The sequence below is a fragment of the Corvus hawaiiensis genome, chromosome 2, assembly GCF_020740725.1.
Source record: "Corvus hawaiiensis isolate bCorHaw1 chromosome 2, bCorHaw1.pri.cur, whole genome shotgun sequence".
Classification (NCBI taxonomy): domain Eukaryota; kingdom Metazoa; phylum Chordata; class Aves; order Passeriformes; family Corvidae; genus Corvus; species Corvus hawaiiensis.
The window spans coordinates 26,187,578-26,210,823 of record NC_063214.1 but is presented as its reverse complement, the minus strand read 5'-3'; the positions used below and the strand labels follow the sequence as shown (position 1 = coordinate 26,210,823).

The 23,246-nt window shown below is 46.4% G+C and overlaps 1 protein-coding gene across 4 annotated transcripts in view; it reads right to left on the bottom strand.

The window, feature by feature from the left end:
• Positions 1 to 201: 201 nt before the first annotated feature.
• The window catches only part of IGSF11 (immunoglobulin superfamily member 11), a 105,732-nt gene continuing 82,687 nt past the window's right edge, over positions 202 to 23,246 (bottom strand). For 3 of the 4 annotated variants that reach the window (XM_048294268.1, XM_048294270.1, XM_048294269.1), the window contains exons 2-7: positions 7,651 to 7,814; positions 6,258 to 6,465; positions 5,308 to 5,463; positions 4,189 to 4,311; positions 3,816 to 3,966; positions 202 to 3,047 (exon numbers count right to left, since the gene is read on the bottom strand). In XM_048294268.1, the coding sequence (XP_048150225.1) occupies positions 2,597 to 3,047; positions 3,816 to 3,966; positions 4,189 to 4,311; positions 5,308 to 5,463; positions 6,258 to 6,465; positions 7,651 to 7,814 (1,253 nt within the window). In that variant the 3' untranslated portion in view covers positions 202 to 2,596. The remainder of the gene's footprint in view (positions 3,048 to 3,815; positions 3,967 to 4,188; positions 4,312 to 5,307; positions 5,464 to 6,257; positions 6,466 to 7,650; positions 7,815 to 23,246) is intronic. The other variant, XM_048294271.1, reaches the window with a different exon arrangement.

The window sequence follows — 23,246 nt, the reverse complement described above, 5'->3', positions numbered from 1 at the left end:
GTCAGACTATTATGAATGAGAAAAACAAGGCTCTAGTACCAGAGCTCACTACCAAACAGGCTCACCTAATAACATTCAGCTCTTGGTTGCGTGGTCGCTGCTCACTGCCAGTCACATCAAGGATAAGTATTAATGGCCAAAGTCATTGTAGTTACAGAATTAGGTAGGAGGAAGAAAAAAGCAGCAGCAGGCAGGCAGAAGTCCTTTTTTTATATGAATAAAATTTTATTGAATTTTTTACAATTAGAAAGAACAAAGAAAGAGGAGCAAACAGTCTTATGGAGGGTAGGAACCAGAAGAGCTTTCCCAGTAGAGGAGGGCACCTGCTGAGGGCAGTGTTCCTGTAAATGTCACACAGGGGTTGTTACAAAAGCAGAGAGAATGTGTCTGGGCTTTTCTTTGATTGTTTTTTTTTTTTCTTCCCACATCAGGGTTTCTAAAGCCACTCTTCTTCCCCCATCAATCCTACCACTCGGCAGCAAAGTGAGCAGACAGGCAGGAAAGAGGACTGCTCCAGTGAAATGTGAGCACACACAGAGCAACCTCCTGCCTGCACCACCAGGGGGGTTTGCACGTATTCTGGATGCAGTTGTGTAGAAGGGGAAGGAAGGGAAGTTGGATTTTTTATCTCCTTTTTCTTTCCTTTTTCTTTTTTTTTTTTTTTTTTTTTGGTTTGTTTTGTTTTTATTTTAAGAAAAGAAGGCACAAAATCTCAGCCAAGCTTCAAACCTAGTGCTGCTTGGGAGCTCCCAGTCTCCCAAAAAGCCAGTGTGTCTATGTGGGAACCCAGCCCTCACCTCTCCCTCCTCTTCCTCAGAGTCTGTGTTTGCATTTGTACTGCTCAGGTAGAAGGCCCTGCCCAAGGTTTGTGCACTGCTAGGGAAAGTAAAGCCGTGCCAGAACAAGGAAAGTGGGGATGAGGCCAAGTCTGTTGGCTTAAACAGACCGTTTTTCCAATGTGAGAACTATGGGAAGTCACCTGTGACTCCCCACGCTGCTTTTCTAAGAGCAGACCTGGGAGGGCTCTGGTGCTTTTTGAGGTGATCACTGCCTTTGCCCGTGCAAGGGTTAGTGTTATGCAGGAGGGCCAAGACACCTATCCAGGTGTGGCCTCTTTGAACCAGTGCTCTCTAGGAGGGGAAATCCCAGCCCTCTGTCCAGCCCTCTGTCCAGCCCTCCAAATGGCATCAGGTTCCTTCAGAGGTTTCAACTCTTGGTTTTGATTAAGGCTACTTAGTTGCATTAGAAAAAAGTAGAGGTGCCAGCCACAACCACCTGCCAGGCTGCAAGGAGATGGCAGGGCCACTGGCAGATGCCACCAGTACCCAGTCCTGGGACACTGAGGGAAGTGGGGGAGGCAGAGAGAGAGTGTGTTGGCTTCCTAAAGCAGGAAACAAATCCTGCCAACATGTCTGTGCATGTGGGAGAGTGGGAATGAAAACTCTGATGCCTCTCTGTGAAGGCTCCAAGCACAATGTGTTCCCTGCCATGCTGCCAAGCCCTGCAAATCCTGATGAATAAAACCCACCATGCAAACATCAAAATTTTGGGGTTTGAAGTCACTTGCCCTAAACCAGAGCAGCCCAGGGGCAACAGATGCCTCATGAACCTGCCTGGTGCTCTCCTACACCGTCCAGCTCCTCTCTGCCTCCTGAATAACCCCGGCAACACCCCAAGAAAAGAAAAAAAAGAGTTGTAAGCCCTAGAGCAGCAGCAGAAGTAGCAGCAGCAGGAGCAGCAATGCAGCCTCACCCTGCACCAAGTGTCTGAGGGAAAGATGCTCAGACGGCTGCATCCTCCACAGCTATAAATAGGGCTCTGGTAGCACTCCAACCTAGTGCAGGAGAAACACCCAGTCTGAGGACCTGCATGTGTCTGTGTGTGAGTGCCTGTGTGTGTCTCTGTGTGCTGAGGTGGGAGGAAGAACTGCAAAAAATAAACACAAATGCTCCCCAGTCTGCACCCTCACCCAGCCATCCCCTTGGCTGGGCTGGTGGCTGTGCCTGCCTTCATCTTGCCCCTCCAGCCTGTCCCATGCCTCCTCACACCTGGCCCCAGTGCACAGTACTCCCTAATCCAGCAGTGGAACCAAGGCCATGGGAAGCTGGGGCTGCTCAGCCTTCCCTGCCCCAACACAGGCCGTCGTCCTCTTGGAAACAAAACAGCAACAACAATGGAAAAAAAATAATATATATATATATATCTCCCGAACCTCCCTGAAAGACCCAAATGGATGGAATCAGTCCCCAACAAAACCAACAGGAAATAAAAGCAAAATTTCCCCCCAGGGTCAGGCCCGAGTGCATGTCCCAGCTGGGGCCCAGCAGCCCAGGAGCATGTCCCAACCTCCCTGCTGGTCTGGCCTTGGCACATCTGTGGCGTCCATCGGCGCGAGGAGCTCCAGCAGCTGGGGGAAAAGCGGCTCAGACAGGGCTGTCCCACTAGCTGGCAGCAGCCTCGAGAGGGAAGGGCAGGAGGAGACGTAAGTGTGTGACACCCCGCCACCTCGCTGCCTTTCAGGAAGGAGTAGGGTGGGTCTCTTCACCCCACCAGGGATAAGAGGCCCCTTGCTCAGCTCTCAGCCGCCGACACGGTCCTACACCAGGGAGCCAGCCCGGCTCTGGGCGGGCACCATGACGGGGACAGCCCCGATCCGCTCCAGCGTGGCCTGGCTGACTGCATAGGAACGGGTGTGCGGCAGCCGTGGCTTCCTGCTGACGGAACCATTGCTCCGGATCACCTCCTGAGGCGACGGCGCCGTGCTGGCCGTCACCACCAGTGTCTTAGGGGGAGCCGGGGATGGGTGGCCGCCGTTGGCATAGACGGGGCGGGCACTCGTGCTCCCTGAGCGGGAGAAGGGGGGCTGGTGAGCATCGTTGCTGTTGCTGAAGCGGGTGAAGGAGTCTGTGGCGTGGTTGGCTTTGGGGTCGTTCCAGTAGCGGCTGTTGTAGGTGTTGGAGGAGGTGAGGGTGTCGTTCTCTGATGAGGATGCATCAGCGTGGAACGTCTTTGCGGCAGAGGAGCATTTGGGTGGCAGGTCATCCTCCCTGGGAAGGAGAAGGTGTGAGGGCATATGGAGGATGCTGGCCCACTTGTCCAACACCCTCACCCCCAACCACCATGCTGGGGTCAACACCATTGATTCAAGGAGAAGGACAAGGAGATTCAAGGAGAAGGTGAATCAGCATTGCTCCCTGGCCTGTTTGCTCATCCATCTTTGCAGCACCCACCTGTGTGCTCCATGTGCCTACCACTGAGGCAAATGACCCATGCTCATGTGTCTACCCAGAAAGTCACAGTCACAGCCACTGGTACTTCACAGGCAGTCAGTATGACTGTACAATCAGTGCAGCTGATCCTCAAGGGACCTGCAGAAGGCTGCCAGAGGGAAACCCTGTGACTGTAACAACAGAGAATATCACAGCTGTATCTCCAGAGCTTTTCAGCTATCACTGTCTGGCATTATGGGTCAGAATTCCCACCACATCACTCTTCTACAGAGATAACAACACGAAGTCCCATCCCTCTTGCTGGCAGAGGGGTTGGAATTAGATGATCTTTTAAGGCCCTTCCAACCCAAGCTGTTCTGTGATTCTATGAAGCCAAATGAAAAATCTCTCTTTAAAGGCAATACTGAAAACAAAATCTGTTGTTACCATTCTTCATTTTCTCAATTTTCTGGACATATATGGACATCTTCCCCTGACCCCAGGGAACACACCCAGGATTAACAAAAATAAGGTTTCCAATTCCACTCCTGTCAGCCACAGCTTTTGCTCGGAGGTCCCCCACTATCAGCTTTCGCTGACCCTTACCTTATCTCATTGGGAATTTCCTCCTCCTCTTCTTCTTTGTGTTTATTTTTCCAGTAGAACAGTGCTACAGCCACCAACACAATACAAACAACAAGTACAACGGCACCTGTGGCCACCGCTCCTGCAATCAGGCCGATACTCCGTGGGTGAGCTGTGGAGATGATTGAACAGAGCATGGAGAAGAAATCAGGGATGGGCTGTGGCCATCTATAAGCACATGAAGCTTGGGCAGGGAGAAAGGCAATGTTCCCATTCCAGGGCACTATTATCTTCTGATAGAGAGGCACGTGATGGCTCACAGTAAGGTGTGTAACCACATTTGCTGTCACAAGACAGAAGCAGGTGGTCAAGCCTCCCCTGGCAAAATACTTACGTGCAATGACTTGCAGGTCCAGAAGGCAAGTGCTGGTTCCAATGGCATTTGAAGCCACACATTGGTAAAGACCTGAGGACACAGTGCTGATATTTCGGAGAGTGACAGTGCCCTGGACTTGGTCTAGTCAGAGAGAAAAGATGGATTTAAATCCCTCCCCCGCTTGAGGAAAACCATGAAAAGGCAAAGCCAGCAAATAGAGAACTTTGGTGTGAGACTATTAAGAGAGAAATAAATTAGGAAATAACCTTGAGATGGAAGCATTGTGCATGCACATACACACACAGAGACAAGATTAGGTCTTAAGGAGCTTACACTAGATGTTTCTTTTTCTTCTTATAGAGGAATTTCTGCAGATGAAAGCTTAGGACTCTCAGTATTGTGTGAGAGCAGGGAAGAAAGAGATGCGAAATTACCTATACCAGATCTACTTGTTAAATTAACTGCAGAACCCCTACTCTCATATCCCTTGGCTCTCCATCTTCTGCTCTGCCAATATTCCTCATTCCTGAATTATATGAAACTGAAAGCTGGCATATTCTTAAAATACAGCAACATAAAGGGCAAAAGTACAGCTATGAGGATTTGCTCAGGACACCTAGGCTAAGAAAACTTATGGGTGGGGCTTGAGGCTGGGAAGCACCAGTTTGATCAGAGCTGGGCTTCTACACACATCTGAAAAGCAGCTCTGGCAGTAATTTATTGGAGAACAGTGGCATCAGTGTGAGAAGCTGGCAGTATTTTCCTAATGTGATTCTGCCTCTCTTTTCCCTGTTTCCATTCTATAAGCCTTTCATTTGGTGTAAAATGCAGGTGAGTTGGCAGATGAAATTTCCAGCCACATGCCAGGATCTAGCAACCACTTTCTCTCTCTTCCATTCAACCCAATCCTTGTTTTTCAATAGGGAACATGTTTCTGTACCAAAAAAACCTATGAAAATTTAAGTGGCCTCTGGAGGGTATCCAGTCCACCATGGGCTTTAGGAATCTTCGTTCCAGTAAAGGGACCATGCAAATGATGGCAGACGCTCAATGAGCCATGCCACCTCTGGCAGCTCAGACAAGGGAAAGCTCAGGCTGCCACTTGGGAAGTAAGAGGATAATCAACAAAATGAGCACCTTGTGTGGCAGTTGGGGGCAACCTGGGGACATTGTCCAGTTTCTCCCAGAGGTATGTTGGCCGGGGTATGCCTTCTTCTGAGCTGCAGGTCAGTGTGATATCGCTGCCCACGTCCAGGGACCCCTGGATTCTGCAAAGCGGGACAGAAGGAGGAACTGCGAGAGAAGAGGGGAAGGTGATAGCAAATCAGGAAATGTGACCAAACAGTGGAGTGTAGGCTCACTCTAGACATGGGCTGCTGGGAAAAGCAAGGAGAGTGGCATGAGCTGTCAAGGGGACAAGACTGAGGCAGCAGACAAGAACTCATTGTGGTTTGGGGGGTGACAATTCACACAAAGATTCCTGACCCACCAGCCCATCAAGGTTACAGACTACTCCTGATTTGCACAGGACCCAGTTCTCCTTGAATCCCTCCCTTGAGAAAAAGGTGAATATTTCTGTGTTTGAGACATCAAGGATGGTGAAAGTTAACAGAGCTGCAGACAAAATTTACTGTGATTGGGTTTTGCTTTCATATCCCTATAATGGCATGCACTCTGGAGTATTTAGCATCAATGGAAGCATCCAGAACTAATTGCTTTCATGGAAAAGAAGCAAAAATGTAAAGTCATTCTCTCCTCTGTTGCTATGCACCAAACCCCTTACTCTCCCTTCAGCCCTCCAGGATGCCCTCGTACTTTATTCCTGCTTCTTTGCAACTCCACATCACAGTACCAGCACAAAAACTTTCTCTCCACCATATTTTACAGCTTCATTATATGCTGCCTGCATATGAAGTCTATGTGCCCTAGAAACTCCCACAGTACTCACAAGGCAGCCCATTCCTCACCACAGGATGTCTGTGGGCTCAAATGCAAACACAGTACTATATTGCTAATGATGCACTATCATGCACAGAGATCCTCTTGTCCCTGTTCCCCCCTCTCCCCCATAATACCAATAAACACACCCAAGACAGTAAGTCCAATGACTCCAATATTCCTGATGCCTCGGTCGGGAAGATTGTTGACCAAACACTGGTATGTGCCAGTATCCGATAGCTGAGTGTTGTTGATGAAGATGGAGGCACTGGTGGTTGGCATTGTCACAGCAAACCCCACTCGCCCATAGAACTGGGGTGCACCACCAAAGATCTGACCCCCTTGGTAGAGAATAACCTGGAAAAGAAAGGAAGGCTCAAACAACACTCTGCAGAAGCTGAGCAAGGAGGAAGAACAGCAAGCAAAACATGGGCTTACAAAGCCGAAAGGACCAGTTACTAAAGGATCTCTGAATAATCAAACCTCGATATACATCCTAGCACAGGTGTTTTTTCCAAAAGAGGAACACACTCTGTAGCCCATTTTATGTCAATGAAAATGTTCACAGAGGTAGCAGACCAGAAAGATACCCAAATCTTCTGGCACAGCTGGATTGGCAACACCAGCCTATTCATATAATAGTCATTACCCGTCTGGACAGGATCAGTGTACAGAAGCAGAGGCTCTCTGCAGGTCAGTGAGTACTTTGATGAAAAGCATCTGCCCAGTGGACGGTATCATTTTGAGTCTCCATCAGCAAGATCCTGCCATGATTTGACACTGCTTGCTGAAGATATTTGGGGTGAGCTGAATTGGACAGGCAATGCAACCTTCGAACCTGCACAGCCTCTGCCAGTCAGACTGTACTCAGACTGGGTCCCTAAGGAGCAAGTATTCTTCAGTGCAGGTTCTCACACTGAATACAAAATGTGGTGAGGGCAGCATGGCCCAAGACAGATGTATTTCAGAGAAATGGCATTCTTCTGTTGTCAGAGTACATGGGCAAAGAACAGGCCAGTATATCTCAGGTTATGATTCTTGTGCCCACAATTATATACTCTCATTTGCTAATATTTTTAAGAATGGGACTTGCAAAAGCAACAGAGGGAAAAAATAAGGGAAGTAAAAGGGGCAATGATTCTATGAGAGGTTATGTGTTAGAGGATATTTTACATAGATTTCACAGGCTTAAGGCTGCAGCTGCTCCCAGGCCCACCAAATTCCATATCCACTGCACCAAAACCTGGATTGTATCTCCTGTGCTCTTTTGAACACACAAACCACTAGAGGTCCAGGGCAGCACTACAGCATCACATACACTTGCCCCTGCTTCACATCCAGCCAAGGACACAATGTGCATCTGCTAACAAAACATTGAATAAAACAGATTCATATAAGATCCAGAGGACATGTTCAGCAGTGAAGGGACAATGAAATTCTGGGACAACCATAGACTCAGCATTGTAGAGGGCCTACATCCAGAAAAGGGTGGAGAACAGGAAAGCCCCAAGGAAATACATGCTCCAGTAAGAAAAGACCTACCTGTTGAGGCTGGTTGGCGTTTGAAAGAGGAATGACCATCCAGATGACATTAAGGTTAGTGAGAGCAGCGTTAGTGGTGAAGGTGCAGGGCAACACTGCTGTCTGGCCTCGAGCAACCTGGATACTCCCTGAACTGACTGACACCTCCAGAGGACACACCAGACCTGGAACGAGAAGGACACAGAGTTCAAGCACTTCAAGAGAAAGACACACAGTTGAAAGTACTGCAGGTCACCCCATTGTGTTGGTTTAACACAGCCTAGTTTTAGTGGGCAGGAAAAAGCCGCTTGAAGTTTCTACTGTGTCCGGCCCAGAGCCAATCACTAAAATGATGGGCACGATGGGCAGGTTACTAGCCCAGTTAGAGAAGTTGGTAACGCCTCTGTGATGACATATTTAGGAAAGGAAAAACGGTGGGAAGTTCTCTTTTCTTCTCCTGAGGGGTGATGAGGTGACTGCTGGGACCCATCCTGGCGGGGGTTGCAGGGGCCCATCCCATCAAGGGCCACTGGGCGCCGCGCAGCTGGGGCTTTCCCGAAGCCGGGACTGTGTGGCCGGGGGCCTCCTGAGGCTGGGACTGTGCAGCCGGGGCCTTCCCAAGACCGGGACCGCGTGGCCGGGGCCTTCCCAAGGCTGGGACTGCGTGGCCAGGGCCCTCCTGAGGCCGGGACCATGTGGCTGGGGCCGCCCATGCAGTGCCAGCAGAGACCATGTGGCCAGCGAGGAAAACATGGCGAACAATTCCCTGATATGGAGCCCAGACAAAATCAACCTTCTCAGTGCAGTGAAGCTCTGTAAGAACTTTTCAATCAATAGAACTTGAGAACAATAATACCTACGGACAACAACTTTCTCTCAAGTCAGAGGAAAAGGAAAAGTGAGGACATGTGAGGAAAACCAACATGGCAGCATCGAGGTCAGTGAAAAGAAGGAGAGGGAAAAAGTGCTCTAAGCACTGGAAGAAGTGCTCCAAGCAAGCCATGGTGAGGACTATAATACAACAAACTGCTTCCCTGTAATTCATGAGGTGCACGGGGGGGTGCAGAGATCCACTGGCAGCCCATGAGGAACGGTGCTCACGCTGGAGCGAGTGGATGCTAAAAAGCTGTAATCTAGTGAGGAACTCGAAAGAGGGAGAGCACCCTTGCTTCCAGAGATAGAGAACCCTTGCTTCCAAACTAGAACAGCTCATCCTTAAAAGACTAAACCCCATGAACTAAAATGACCCATGCTGGGCAGTTGTGGGAAGACTGCTTGGCCCGTGGGAGGGACTCACATTACAGGAGGTAGGGCAGGCTGCTGTTTGTGAAAGTTAAAGCCACGCTGGAAAAGTTCACAGAGAACTATCTCCCGTGGGAACGATCCCACGGCACAGCAGAGGAAAGAAACTCTTTTCCTTAAGCGTACTGAAGAAAGATTTTTAAGAAGTGAAAGACTGACCAAAACTCCGTGTTTTGTCTCCTTGCGCGGTTGATGGGAAAGAGGGAGGGACTAGGAAGGAAAGGTGTTCGTAAGGTTTATTTTTGTCCTCATTACCCTTTTTATTTTGATTCTGCTAATAATAAATTTTCTTTATACTGTTTAAGTTTTGAGCCTGTTTTGCCCTTAAAATTAATTTCCTCTAATCCTTATCTCAACTCATGAAGTTTTTGTTTTAATTCCCCCTCCCCTGCTGAGCTATAGCAGAGGAAAATAAGTGAATAATTTTTTCGTGGGTGCCTGGCACTTAGCCAATGTCAAAAAACCGCAACACCCATACACTTGCAGGTCACAACACAGTATCCCATTCCTACGCAACTGTACCCTACCAGCTACGTCAGGCTAACAGGAATTATATTCTTTCCTCAGAGATCAGTCTGCTCTCACACAGTCTTTTTTTACAGGCAAATGAGATATGTGGCCCTTTTAAATGAGAGCACTCTAGTTTCAGAGCCTCTGAAAACAACCGGGGTTCTTTTGGCAACAGGCATAGAGCCATTAAGAACAGCCAAGCTGTGTCTCAGAGAATGAGATATGTTTTCAAACCCATCAATCTTAATGATACCCAACATCAGGGAAACAGAAAAAGAAACTGCAGTATTCACCAAGAAACACAGTTCTCCTCCCACTTCTATGTCTCATAAAGTCCAGCAAGACCCAAAGTACTTCAGTGATATTTTTAATTTAAAGGGTTGAAAGATATTGGGAGATCTCATCAAATCTCGTTTATTTTCCAGACTTTCCACCATCCACTTCTTTGCATTCCACACAGACTGGACACTGATGAAAGCCTGTTAAGCCCCAGCTTCCCAGTACAGCAGCTCAAGGCTGCCATTTTAAGACTGCAAGTCACACAGGGAAATATCTCCATTCCTATCACCAAAATCTTGTCAAATGCAACTAACCAAGGGGTCTCCACCACCATTTTGAGCAGCACTAAAATGCTTTAAACTATTTCTCTCCACAAAATCAAAATCTTGACTACAAAAAGCAATGTCTCTGTATGACAGCTCAGCATTTTCTTGTTCGAAGCATGTGGGAGGGTACTGGAGAAGAAGGCAAGGAGTTTTCAAGCTCCAAGGCAACAGCAGAATACTGCTAACATCCAGGTGCTGTCTGCAGACCGCCCTCTTCTCTTGCTGAATCCAGGAAGGGCTGCCTGCAAAGTTTCTATTTTCTGCCAAGAGACACTGGTTTGCTGAAGGTGAAATGCTTCATGAGAATAGTTTTCTATCTGAACTACCAAGAAATTGAACCGGCTAATGTCTGAGGAAAAGGTGTCTCCCACATGCTTGTCTGCTGAGATCCTTCCCAGACAACCTAATGTAGAAATGCAGCACTCAGAGCCTGGAAATGCTGAGCTTCAGATGCTACAAATCCAAAGTCTCTAGCACCTGAACAGCCTCCCATGTGTTCCAGGGTTTGAACTGACTGCTCCAGAGTTGCAGTACTCCATCAGTTTGCAAAGGCTCAACCACCTCCTCTAAACTTCCATTCCTTCCTCCACATCTCCTACTTCTAAAGCCTCAGGTGGTTCAGCAAGGCTCATAAATGCTTCAGAACAGAAACAGACAAAATTTCTCTTTAACCTCTTCAAGTGAAGTTCACAAGTTTCTTATGTTATGGGAAAAAAAACACCCTGAGTCTGAATTTCCTCTTGTCTTGGGACATATTTAAAAATATGGAACATTTTGAAAATTCCTAGGGAAACAGTTAATCTCCAGTGCTAACATCTCAGAATTAGGTGGCTGGATGAGAAACAGCTGGTGAAAGCTTAATCCATTAATCTCCTATGCAAGTCTGTCAGCAGCGAGCAGAAGTAAATAACTTGAAGAACCAGTAATAAGCATCACCTTTATCACGAGGCATCTGCCTTCCAGCTGTGTATGTGGGCAACAGGCTGGGAATGGATTTAGACTCCTCATTTTCTTATGGCTGGCCAAGCAGTGGCAGTAGCCCAAAGCCCAGAAGTGACCCATGTCAATTTGGAGATGTCTCTTGCTGAATGTGACTCTGACAAGGGATTGTCTTTTCTGCAGGCTGAAATTTGAAGGCTCTCTTGCCATGACTACTCATCTAGTCTAGCATCATCCATGTGCTAACCAGTCTGCAGGGAGTCAATGATTTGAACATTTATTGGATTGATGTCTCTCTCCAACATGGTGCACAAAGTCCTTCTATTACGTTCAGCACAGATTTAATGAGATGCTTTCCATGAGAGGGAAAGAAACTACTCATCCAATTTGGAACAGCAATATGTGTTCTTCAGCCCCATTCCTTATCACTTCCACTTTCCACTTCATGAAAAACCCACACATTCAAATTCTTGTCACCCAGAAAAAGTAATGCTTAAGTGTGAGTGTTCCAATTTACTGCAAAAGTTAGACTTTGCAGTTTACTTTGCAGGATTAGTTACATCAATCACTCAGTTGTCAAGATGGTGAGATTTTCACGTCTAATCACCCTCTTGCTACTCCTAATATTTATTATTAGTTGATTGCAAACATTCTGCAGAATAATAAAAACACTAAAATAGAACACGCATAATTTAGTCACTGTAAAAATAATTTTTGATACATTTGAGGACTTCCAAATGTACTCATGAGCAATTTAAAAAATGAAAGAAAATATATATTCCCTTTTCCCTGCCAGTATCCCACTCTTAGGGTGCAACACCCGACAGCCATTACCTCCTTTTCTTTTGAAGGCACCACAGCATCTCTTTTAATTTGAATGCCATGGATCAGGGGAGCACAAAGGAGAAGCTGAGATCACCATTCATTTCTCTTGCCCAGGGGAGCTGCTTTGAACCTGGCCTGCAAGATGAGTACATCCACATACACCATGCTGTCCTTGTTAAACCACCAGGCAAGCCAGTTCCTCAGACTTGCCCTTACCTCCCACATCCCAGTGCCTGCCAGCTGCTCTTTGGCCCTTTCTTCTCTCTTTTGGTGTACAAGACAGGTGGCATTTAAGGACTTGTTTTGTTAAGCTGAGTGGCACCTGGAAGGCTACAGCTGGGGAAAACACACACAGCCACTTCTGACAAGGAAGCTTAAACAAGGCAACAGGAAACAAAGGCAAAATCTTCTTCCAGCACCATAAACAGGGAGGTTGGGTGGTGTGTTAGCACAGCACTGGGGGCAGGGGGGCAGTGCTACAACATGACTCCTTTCCCAGGGGAACAGATGAAAGAGCAAAGATGAAACCCTCTTCAGAAACTGCAGCATCTCAAGACTACTAGAAAATGTAACACATTTACACATGCACTTGTATATCTATGCAAGTATTTTTGTGACTGTGTTCTTCCACACCAGTACTCATGGCCCAAAATGCAGATGGCTGCACACGAAGTCACATACACTTATAAACCTGTATGCCCAGGGAAACACCTACTAGGAAAACTCAACCAAATGATTCGTGTTTAAACATTTCAAAATAAAGCATTGCAAAAATGTGGGTTTGTATTAATGCAAGAGGAGGGAGGCAGGGGAGAGAGGGAAGAAGAGATTTCAAATTTAGCATATCTATTGGGATAAGGATTTTTCAATGCAGCCTAAGGAATGAGGACTTGAATTCCCTTGAGTAGATATAAATGCAAATATAGATATATGCACACACATACAGCCTACTAAGTCAAATTACACATAAGAGGTCAGAAAAATCAAGCAAAGGATGTTGTAAAAAGTCTCCTTTTGCAAAGTTATACAATCCATGTATTTTCTAAGCATTCAGAACTTTAATGACTTCTGAGAGACAAAGAATCGATCACCATGAAATCATCTCTCAGAATTGGATTACAATGGCCATTACACCCTCTCTTGTGACTGCAGTCTCCTCCTTACTTAGTAATTAAGCAACCCTGTAAGCAGCATGCCCAGAGGATGAGCAGGGCACACCACTGTCAGCAGAAAGAGGAATGGGCCCTTCCTGTACATAGGACACTTTGATCTTAGCTTGATTCAGCAAAGAGCGTTCTCCTTTGATCCTGAGGCAGCAAGCTCCCATCACTAATTAGAACGAATGCTCCATTTTTCTGTCCCTATCAGCGAACCAGTCAGCAGAAGAATGTTTTGGCTGCAGAGTCTCTTTCAGAATTTCTTCATATTCTCAGGATCAAGTAATTATTCTGGCAACAGAACTGATTTCGGTTTTGATGGCTCACTGCTGCTTTTCCAAGGGGCACACTCAGCTCCCTCCCCAGTATCCATGAAGGAGTCCATGTAGATAGTTCATACATACATCACAACACAAGCACGTCGGACACAGTCCCACAACAAGCATTACCCTCCCTGCTGGGTGTAAGGAGGACTCAGATGCTGCCACATTTTCTAGCTGCCCTAGAGGGGCTGCAAGCCTCAGAACCTTCAGAATACACCAGATACAGTGAAGCTGAAAGACACGGGCAGATCTTAGCACTTTGACTCATTCTGAGTTGGTAAAAAAACGTTCCCAACTCCTGCTCACTGCTGCACCTCCCTGCCAGAGATCACCAGCATAGTCAGCAGCTTTTGGCACTTGCTAGCAGCAAACTCCTGACACCCAAAGGTAGAGACCAGGGTACAGGTTCACTCTACAGTGCTAGCAAGCCAGGGAAGCAAATGGCCAGAGGAGGAAGGAGGGAAGAAGGTGTGAAAGACATGAAAGAAAACTGTGCATTCTGCATTTCCAGACTCAAGTGAAAATGTGCAGGAATGTGTGTCTCTGTGGGGAAAATGAGAATAAAGCTTCAAGCTGATTCAGCTTGCATCTGAAACCCAGGGAATGGCTTGAATGGCTCCCTCCTGTCCCAGCACAATTAGCAATCCTGTTGCCACATGCTGGGGAAGATACCTTTGGCAGTATGACATTCTGGGTCTCTTGTTAGAGAGGCAAAGATGAGGTCACACAGAAGTTTCATCAACAGGGTAGAAACACAGTGTTCCATCTGGAAACCGCAGGCAATGGAGGGAGAAACTGCAGAACAGTCTTTTTCCTGAGATGAAAGGAGAATACAAGTTGCTGTGCCTTTTGCCTGCCTCACATCTCTGAGTCTGGGACCAAAGTTACCCCCTGTGCTAAAGAAGAGAAATGTGTCCCACCCCAAATGAGCTGAGGTACATCGCCAACCCAACACACTGAGCAGCAGCAAAACCTACAACCCAGGAAGGAGCGACTCACAGCAGGAGGAAAGTGGAACAGATGCAGTCAGTACATCTGCTGCAGGTCCTGCCTCTGCAGCAAACATTCAAAAGCCCCTGAAGGAGCCTCACTTGCAGTTGCAAACACAGAAAACATTGAAGTTATCCAGCTTGATATGACAGCATCCAAACTGGCTGCTCAATGAGCTGCTTGAATACTGGTCTTGCCCATTCTCACCAGGGACTGTGTATCCCGCTTCATTCTGGATGGGGTACACTTGCTTGTTCAGAATCTATCTAACCAAACACAATATTTAACCAGCCTAGTGTCTCGAGGCAGCTTGCAGTAGACTCCACTCTGCTTGGGGAACTAACGCCACCAAGCATTTCAATGGAGCACAGATCTGAATCTATGCCCAGCTAGACTGAATTATTTCCAGTTCACTAAGAAAATTCTACCATGGAAAAAACTTCCAGGCTCCAAAGTCATTCTGCAGGGCAGGCATCTGGATGGATTCACACTGTTGTAGTAGACTGCATCCTGGGTCCAAGGTGCCCTAGCACAAATTTCCCTGGGCAGGATGCTTGGTAGAAACCTCCTTGGACCAATAATAGTGGGAGTAATGGAGTGAGGGAGGAAGGGCTCCAACAAACAGCAGCCCTCCTGCCAGCCCACAGCAAGAAGGCAAAGGTTGCTCCAGACATTCGTAGGGGGATTGCTTTTGTGTCCCAATTTGAGGTCACATGTTATACAAGTGCCTGACAGGTCTAGCAGTGGGATAGTAGCCTGTGGGGGACAATGGAAGAGCGTGTAAGGCAAAATAATTTCCGACTCCTTCTTTCCTATCTTTGCTGGCTCTGCAGGACAGACTGGAACATACAGCAGGAAAACAATCGCATCTAGCATGGTTTAGACCAAGATCTGTGTGACACAGGTGTTAAAACTATACTGACGCTAACGTTTCATCTGAGGTGTTTCTAGTGTTAGTATTCCCACTAAATGCACATCAATAGGCAGCTTTATCCCTGGAAAAACCATCAGACACAGCTGGTGGTATCTCGTCATCCCCCCAGAATGGAGCCTCCCAAGTGAAAAGATCCATTTTACTCTAGTAAGAGTAATCTCAGGATTGCTGCCCAACCTGTAGGATACACAGGCCAGCAGACACTAATCCAGGGAGAAAACACAGTGCCAGGGTCTTGATCTTGAGCCCTGCAGCATTTCTTGCCAAGAACTAGACTAGCTGATGAGGGCTACCTGTGACACTCCGCTGATCACACTGACCCTTCTTCCTTACCATTTATAACCTCACCTGAACTAGACAGAAAACTAACAGGGAAAATTTCTGCTGACCCACTCTGCTCTGGCCTCAACTGCTGACCTGGTGAGCAGCAGTCACTACCACCCCTGCCATCTTCTCTTTTGAAAATAGGTCTTTCTCTGCAGGCCAGTTGGGAGGAGGATTTCAAACAAGTGACAGATTGGGATGACATAGAACATATCTCCCTGTGCTGACCTCTGCAACCTGCAGCCGGAGGCAGGATGACAATTGGACTTTACGACCAAAAAAAAGGCAGGAAAGCTTTCAGCTGCACATACTTCCACCAGAATGGTGTCAGTTGCCTTCCGTGTCCTTGTCAGAGGAACTGGATTAACTCTTGCAGGGGTAGGAAAGGGGCTCCCATGACACACTGAGGAATTTGATTCCTTCCCTTTTTCTGGCACAGACTCCCTGGGTCCTGCTGAGCAAGCCAGACAGCTTCAGGTGCCTTCAGAGGGTCCCCATTAGTGTGAGATCCTCATGTGCTCAGGTTTAAACCTCAAGAGTTTGATTTGCTGATCTGCTAAGCACTCAAACCTGCTAGGGAAGTCGAGAGGGGCTGTGCTGTCCAGGTAGCAGAGTTCACATGATGTTTATCTCCCTGAGCACCTGAACTGTGCTTTTCCAGCACATCTTAATGCTTCTGTTTAGTCACAGACTTGAAATGCAAAAGAGGATTTTGAACTGTGAGAAGAATATGGTGTTAGAGCAGCTTGCTGGCATGTGCTAAGTTGGGAACTAGAACCCAAATCTGGTTTACCGATGCAGCATCAGAGGGCCAATGACCCAAATGGTCCTTTCCTGTTCTGGACTCCTGCTGTGCTCCCAGTACAGGCTCTTCTTATGTGCTTCTATCAAGCCTTTCTGAAGCTGCCAGGAGAGCTGGTGCCTTTTCAGCTCCAGCAAGCTGGGATGGATGCCTTGCATCTATCTCTGCTGAGAGATAGAGGCTCTGAATGCAATATGCCTGCAAGTTAGAGGCAGGAAAACTGCATCGTATTATAGCAAGATTGTAAAAATACAAAGGAACATTGATAGGAACAAAAATAGCGTCTACAATGACATTAGCTAGGATAAAACTAATAAATGGCTGTGCTCTGGGCATGCAGCAATCCCCTTTCCATGGTATAGTGTTGCACTATTAAGTACATTATGGGAAGTTTAACACTTCCCTCCGATGCATGCGGCTGAAAACAGAGACTGCTGCGAGCTGAGCTGGCAGTCCTTGAATTCACAGCATTTGCAGAGGACTTAAGAAGCAGCTGCACTTTGGACATTGGGGTTTTTTTGCTGTAGCAGATGAACAAGGCCAGAGGGGACTCAGGGGGAAAAGAAAGGAATTCAAGAGTTCTCTCATTGCTCCCCTAAACTGGGAGTGGAGGGGTGGGTACGGCTAATTCAGCCCACTCTGTGGGACCATTTGGTGTCAATTTTGTCCATCCCTGGGTTTGCTTAGAATCAGAGTCATCAATGACTCATACCCTGGGACTCAGGTGGGCAGATCAGGAGCAGGCAATCTGTCTACAGAAGATGGCTGAAGGCCACAGCAAGGCAGGATACCCAAGGTACAAACAGGGTGGTGTGTCCTTTTCCTTCCCTGCTCAGGTCCTTCAGAGATGCCTGAAACACCATTTTCCAAATAACAGGCACAGACAAGGAGGAAAGAAAAAGTTTAGCTGGGCACAGAAAGTTATTTCCCTATTCTTTGTCTTTTACAAATCTAAGACTGGCAAACACAGTTCCTTTTCCTTCACCCCCTACTCCTGTGATAGATCAGCTCTGGGGAATCCTGCTGCAGTAACTTAAGATGTTGTCATCCTCTGCTGTTTGCCTTGTCACTCAACACAAGGCTATTGCCCCAAGGCCAGCCAAAGCAGAAAAGAAGCTGTGCCTCTATCTCACAGCCAGGCATTAAGCAGCATAACCTGCTGAGGAAGGTGTGGGGACAGGCTAACTTCCTTTGCTGTGAGAGGGGAAAGCTGCATTGCAGACATGCTGTCCTGTTCTGCTCACTGCTACAGTAGAGGCATCATCCTACTGTGATGGATATCTAGGGATGGGAACATTTTAAATGACCACAGCCAGTTACTTTAGCTAAAGTGACTTGGGGATGAAAGTTTATCAAACGTTCATATAAGTGCATTTAAGGTAAGAAACTCAGCTTGAGTTTGCAAAAAGCCTGCAGCAACAGCTCTGAGCTGCAGACTTACCCATTCATCTAGCTGGAATGCCAACATAAACCTCCCACATCCCTCCTCTTAATTTTCTTACTGCTTGTCACAGCACACCAGAAAGGAAAATTCACCTTTCACACAAAGATTGGTGTCTATGTTTCCTGAAAGAGGGAAAAGGCACAGAGCTGGCTGAGAGCAGTGAAGGCATACATTGGCTTCATTTTCCTGAAGCAGGTTGCAAAACCTTGCAGGAGCCAGCTCTTAACATTTGGGAAACTCCACCATGGCCAGTCCTTGTCCCTGAAGGCATCCTCAAGCATCCCCACAGGTATCTGTAACCACATCTGAGCCCCCACACGAAATGTACGAGTTGAGGCTGCATGGGATGAATTGAGAGCTGCATGTAACTTGCTTACCCCAGAGTGGGCATCTGATGAGAGCTCTTCCGAGGATCTAAAAGCAAAAATAGGCTCGAGTCCCCGCCCTCCCTGATCCCATTTCTTTGCTAGTATTCTCCCAGCACAGCCCAGTCAGCAGGGATGTGTCACGCTGCGGAGCAGTGCCAAGTGCTGGCAACAGCACGTGACATTGCTGACACAGCAAAGTTGTCTCCTTGGGGAGAAGGTATCCACTGGTGCCTCTACAAGAGAAATGTACCTGCTCCCAAGTCTGGGGAACAGAGAGGCAGGGTTAGGAAGCTGAAATTAAAACAGGTCGGCAAAGCTTTACTAAGACACTCACTTCTATTTTCTGTTTGCCTAGACATAAAAAATACATTAACAGCCCAGCAGCTTTGTAAATGATTTATCGCCAAAAGAATAAATTTCTTCCTTCTCCTCTGGCAAAAAAAAAAAAAAAGAAAAAAAAAAAAGATTGCAACAGTGATAAACTGCTTAATAAGGGAAAACAACTTGAGGTTTAAATATATTCAATGGTATATTGAGTGGGAAGGACAGAGCCCATAAGGAATAGGATTAAAGTCCAGTGAGGGGAGTTGGCACAGGGGGAGGCAGGATGAATGGGTGGGCAGGCTGGAATATACAACTCATGTGTGGTGGGGCGAGGCAGGAACATGGGGTGCAGCTGCCTGACACAACCACCCTTAGGTCAAACTCCAGTGCATATATCCCAGCCTATGGTCCAACCAACTGCTTGGGGTACCCACCTTACCTGTTTTCCCCTGTTACCAGGATGTTTCAGCACCATCATCACCCCATGGTTGCTTATGTTTGCCTATGGAGGATTATGGTGGGCTCACCCCTTAACAAAGGGGTGCGTAAGACACAACAAAATAAAATTTAATTTCTTAAAGTATTTGAATAATATAATTTAAAATATTTAAATAAATTAAAATAAAAGCAACCTCCAAGGAATCAACCTCCCAAGCCTTTTCTGAGAAGAAAAGTTTTCATTAATAGACTGATCCCATTTTCCTTGAGATCAGGAGAGACTGTCACCAGGACAAGTATCAAATTCTTAAAAGGATCTGGTCCAGCAGCCCCTAGGTTTTGGCTGAGGCAATGCCAATAAGTTGGCCCAACTGCTTTCCAAACCTGTTTTTTGTCTTGTGTATGAAATGCTCTCATCCCATGGAGTGCACAAGCTTTGCAAGTGGGAGGATATTTGGCCAATGTTTGTTGTTCACCACATCTTTGAGCTCCCCTAAAAATTTTCGTGCTCTGTGACCTGAGTCCTGCTTCACCAACGGTGCCACCTGCATGGCCAGCAGACTGCCCACCTGGAGCCAGGCTGCTCAGCCAGACACTGATGCCTGGGTGCATTTGATATGTCCTAGAAATTCCACTAAATGCAGGTAAGTCAGTGGAAATATATTTAATGTTTAAAAATTAGGCACATGTTTAGGTATCTTGCCAAACTGGGGCTTAAACAAGACTCCTGTAGCTTGATTGTAGGAGGGAGAGCCTTTAAGGCTTAAGAATGTGAAAAATCACCATGAAGCTTCCTTGTCTCCAAACAAGACTGATTAAAGCAAAATCTCTCAAAGCAGTCGGATTGAAACTAGTTTACATGGGCATATTCAAAGACATTAGACTTCCATATCTTAAACTTCATTAATCCCAAACTACTTTGGATTTAAAATTATTAAAATTGTTAAAAACAAGCAAACAGAAAGGGAACAAAAAAAAGCAGGCTCTTTTTCATTTTAATTGGAAAGAAAGGAAAACCCAAATTTGTCTTTCGCTCTGGCAAATGTCAGGTCAGTAATTGAATGTTTCAGATTATGAGTTGAGCTGTCTAAAAGAGGTTGTAAAAGGACAATTTTCCACTGGGAAAAGAAGAGTTTTCATTAAAATCAAAATAGGTTGTAAGAATATCAACTTTGATGACATTTTCAGTGAGTGAAGACAAAATGAATTGCTTTGACTTCCCCATTTAATTATGGTAGTATTGGCACACTTCAGTTCAATAAGGTAAGAACACTTTATTTCAATCCATTTAAGCTTTTGCCATATATTTAGATATTACATAAATTCTGACTTTGCATAATTTTATGCAGTAGCAGTGCAGTGAATACACACACACATACTTAATATGCTATGGCCTTTCAGCATCGTGTGAATAGTATCTTTTCCCGGTGGAAATTTACCCTGACTTTTGGTCCTTCCATTAGAAGATCTGATCTCTCACTATGATGTGAAATGAAACAGAGAGGGTACATTAGGACTTCCCTGGGATAAATGTCCAGTCTGTTACCAGCTTTAGCTAGAAACAGTTCCATCTTCTCCCATCTTCTCATGGGAACACCCAGAGTGCTGGAGCTCTAGATGTTTCCATGTGAAGTTTGGTCCCCATGTTGCTCAAGGGGAGAGTGTCAGGCACAGAGATGTCCACAGGTAAGCCACAGCAACACATCTATCTAAGCACTTTGCAGTCTGTTCCCAGAAGGAGAGTCACTCCATGCTCCCTGCCCTCTGGAAGTGTGATCTTTCCAACCTGCCTACACCAAAACCCAAAGCTTTGGTACAAGTGTTGCTGACTATAGATCAGTTCCCAACACTCCAGTCATTTGGGCTAATCATTCCCACGTTGTATGTGGGAAGCAGGACCAACAGATGAAATGTACACAGCCAGATTAATAAATAACTGCTGTCCATCTCCTGTGTGTCCTTTTGGCATGTGCCAGCACGGGGTGCAAAGGGAGACACATTCCAGAGCTGGGGGGCCCTCCCTGCTCATGGTGTACCCAGAGTTGGAACATCTGCAGCTCTAAGCATCCAAGCTGAGATCACTGAGCCTGATTTTTCGCAGATGCTATACACTTCCCCTCTAGCACTCTAGTTTTGTACACAGCATGATGCTGAAAAACTCAGGTGCAGAAAGTTGCACTGGTAGCTCCAAAATATGCCAGGAAGGAATGCAGAGTCTCCATTTTGCAGTGAGGAAAACCGGGATGGAGAGGATATAACTCACCCAAACACCATGCAGCAGGTCAATGGCAAGACAGGAACAGGACTTTAGAACCTGATTCATGGGCCTTGCTCTGCCAATTAATCACTCTCTCCACCACTGTACCAAGTATTAGTATTGATTTCAAATTAACACACACCCACATCTTATCAAGGAGAAAAAAGAGTAACCAAGAAGTTTCACTATGTTCAGCTCCATTGGAGGCCAACATGATTCTAAGAGCAAATATTTTCTGCAAGCAGCCCTGCCCCAAAGCATTCCAGGCTGGGAGCCACAAAGCAGGCACTCTCAAGCACTCTCAAGGAAATGTCAAATGTTTATAAAATGCTCCAAATCTCTTGAGCAGGTTTTCAGAAAACACAGAGTACAATCATAACATGCCTGAAATGCAGAAAGGAGACTTTGTGAATGCAGATGTTGCTGTTACTGTACCTGGCAGTGCACATCCCTCCTTACCACCTTATTTTCTGATGCCAAGATCTGAGAGTTAACCCCGGGTGACCAAGCCTCACAGTGCTGTCTGATTTTATGCTTGCCCCCTTCCCTTCCCATGATGTACTAAATTCCCTTTCACAACAGCTGCTAACTTTTGCAAGACTGCTACAAGCTTCCCTTGTCTTTTGGAGTAGAAGTCCCAGGAAAACACTCTGCAAATTTTCCCTCTGTAACAGATGCAAGAAGTTGCTTATGCCCAAGCAGCAAAGTACACAACTGCTCTGAACTAACATTTTTTTTCTGCACAGCTGGCTCAGTTTTTCACACAGATGTTGTTTCTCTTGCCAAGTCTAAGAGCACACAGAGCAACATTAATATGAAAGAGCCCAATTGGACACTGGTTTAACAACAAGTTGAAAACTCCCTAAACACAGCCTATATGCTCAGTTTTCCCTTTCCTATGTTCTGGGGGTTCTATTGTTTGCTTTTTGTTGGAGGGTTTTTGTTTGTTTGTTTGTTTTTTTATTTTATGCACTCAGCAGGTAGAAAAAGAAAAAGAAAAAAAAATAAAACAAAAAGAAGAGGTAAAATAGAACAAAAAACCATAAGAAGCCACTGAAGAGAGTCTTAGCCTTTCAGGGGTAAATTCCCTTTCCGAAATTTGAAACACACGTTAATCTTTAATGTTAAACCATGGATTAAAAATTAATTCAAAAATCTCACAGTTTGGAACACTTACAAGTCCACTGCATTATTGAAAGCTCAGATCAGTGCTACTCTGCATAAAGAAGTCTCCCCAAACTCTTTCTATTCTCTTGAAGCCAAGAGCAGGTACTCACTTCTCTCCTCATGTATCCTTAAAACTCAGAGAAACCTAGTTGTGATTCCCAAGAGCTGGGAAAGGCTGAGCCCTCAATTTTACTTACTTTTTTGTGCTCCTTTTTGTTTGCCTGGAGGGGGAACCAAGGGACCAGGCAGCATGTGCAGAGGTATTGCAGTTTCCACAAGTATTTTTGGAGCCATTGTTCTCTTACCGGCTGCTGTCTTACAGGTCTGCAGGAGGCTGAGCAGGAGGTTTCCATCTCTAGAGTCTGTGCTACCACGTCGTTTACCATAAGGGGTAAAACTTGCTTTTTAAGCATCACTGTTTTTAACAGCTGCCTCAGCACAGTTACGCTAGCAGTTACCATCACAAAGCAGCCTCTCTCCTACCCTCTTTTCTGCACTCTCAGGCTCATCTCCATCCAAATCCTCCACCTGAGACCATCCTCAGGAGGCTGCCTGCACCTGCAGCCAGCTGGGTCCACACCAGATGAACCACGGTGCAAGCTGAGGTGAGCTCTGCCCACGCACCTCCTGGGCGAGGAAGATGCATGGGCAGCCAGCACAGCTCTTGGAGGGGAGTGTCCCCCTCAGGGAGGTGCTGATGTCTCTCTGACCCTCCAGATGCTGTCAGAGAGAACATCTCATCTGCAGTCAAGACTGCTGCCTGCTGTGTGATAGGTACTGTGTGAGAATGAATAGGCTGCACTGCCCCACATGTGGGCACCCCCAATATCACCAGGCTCCGGGTGAAAATGAAGCAGTCTGTTCCTATCTTTAAATCAGTGCTGGTATTCAGGGAGAAAAATAAATAA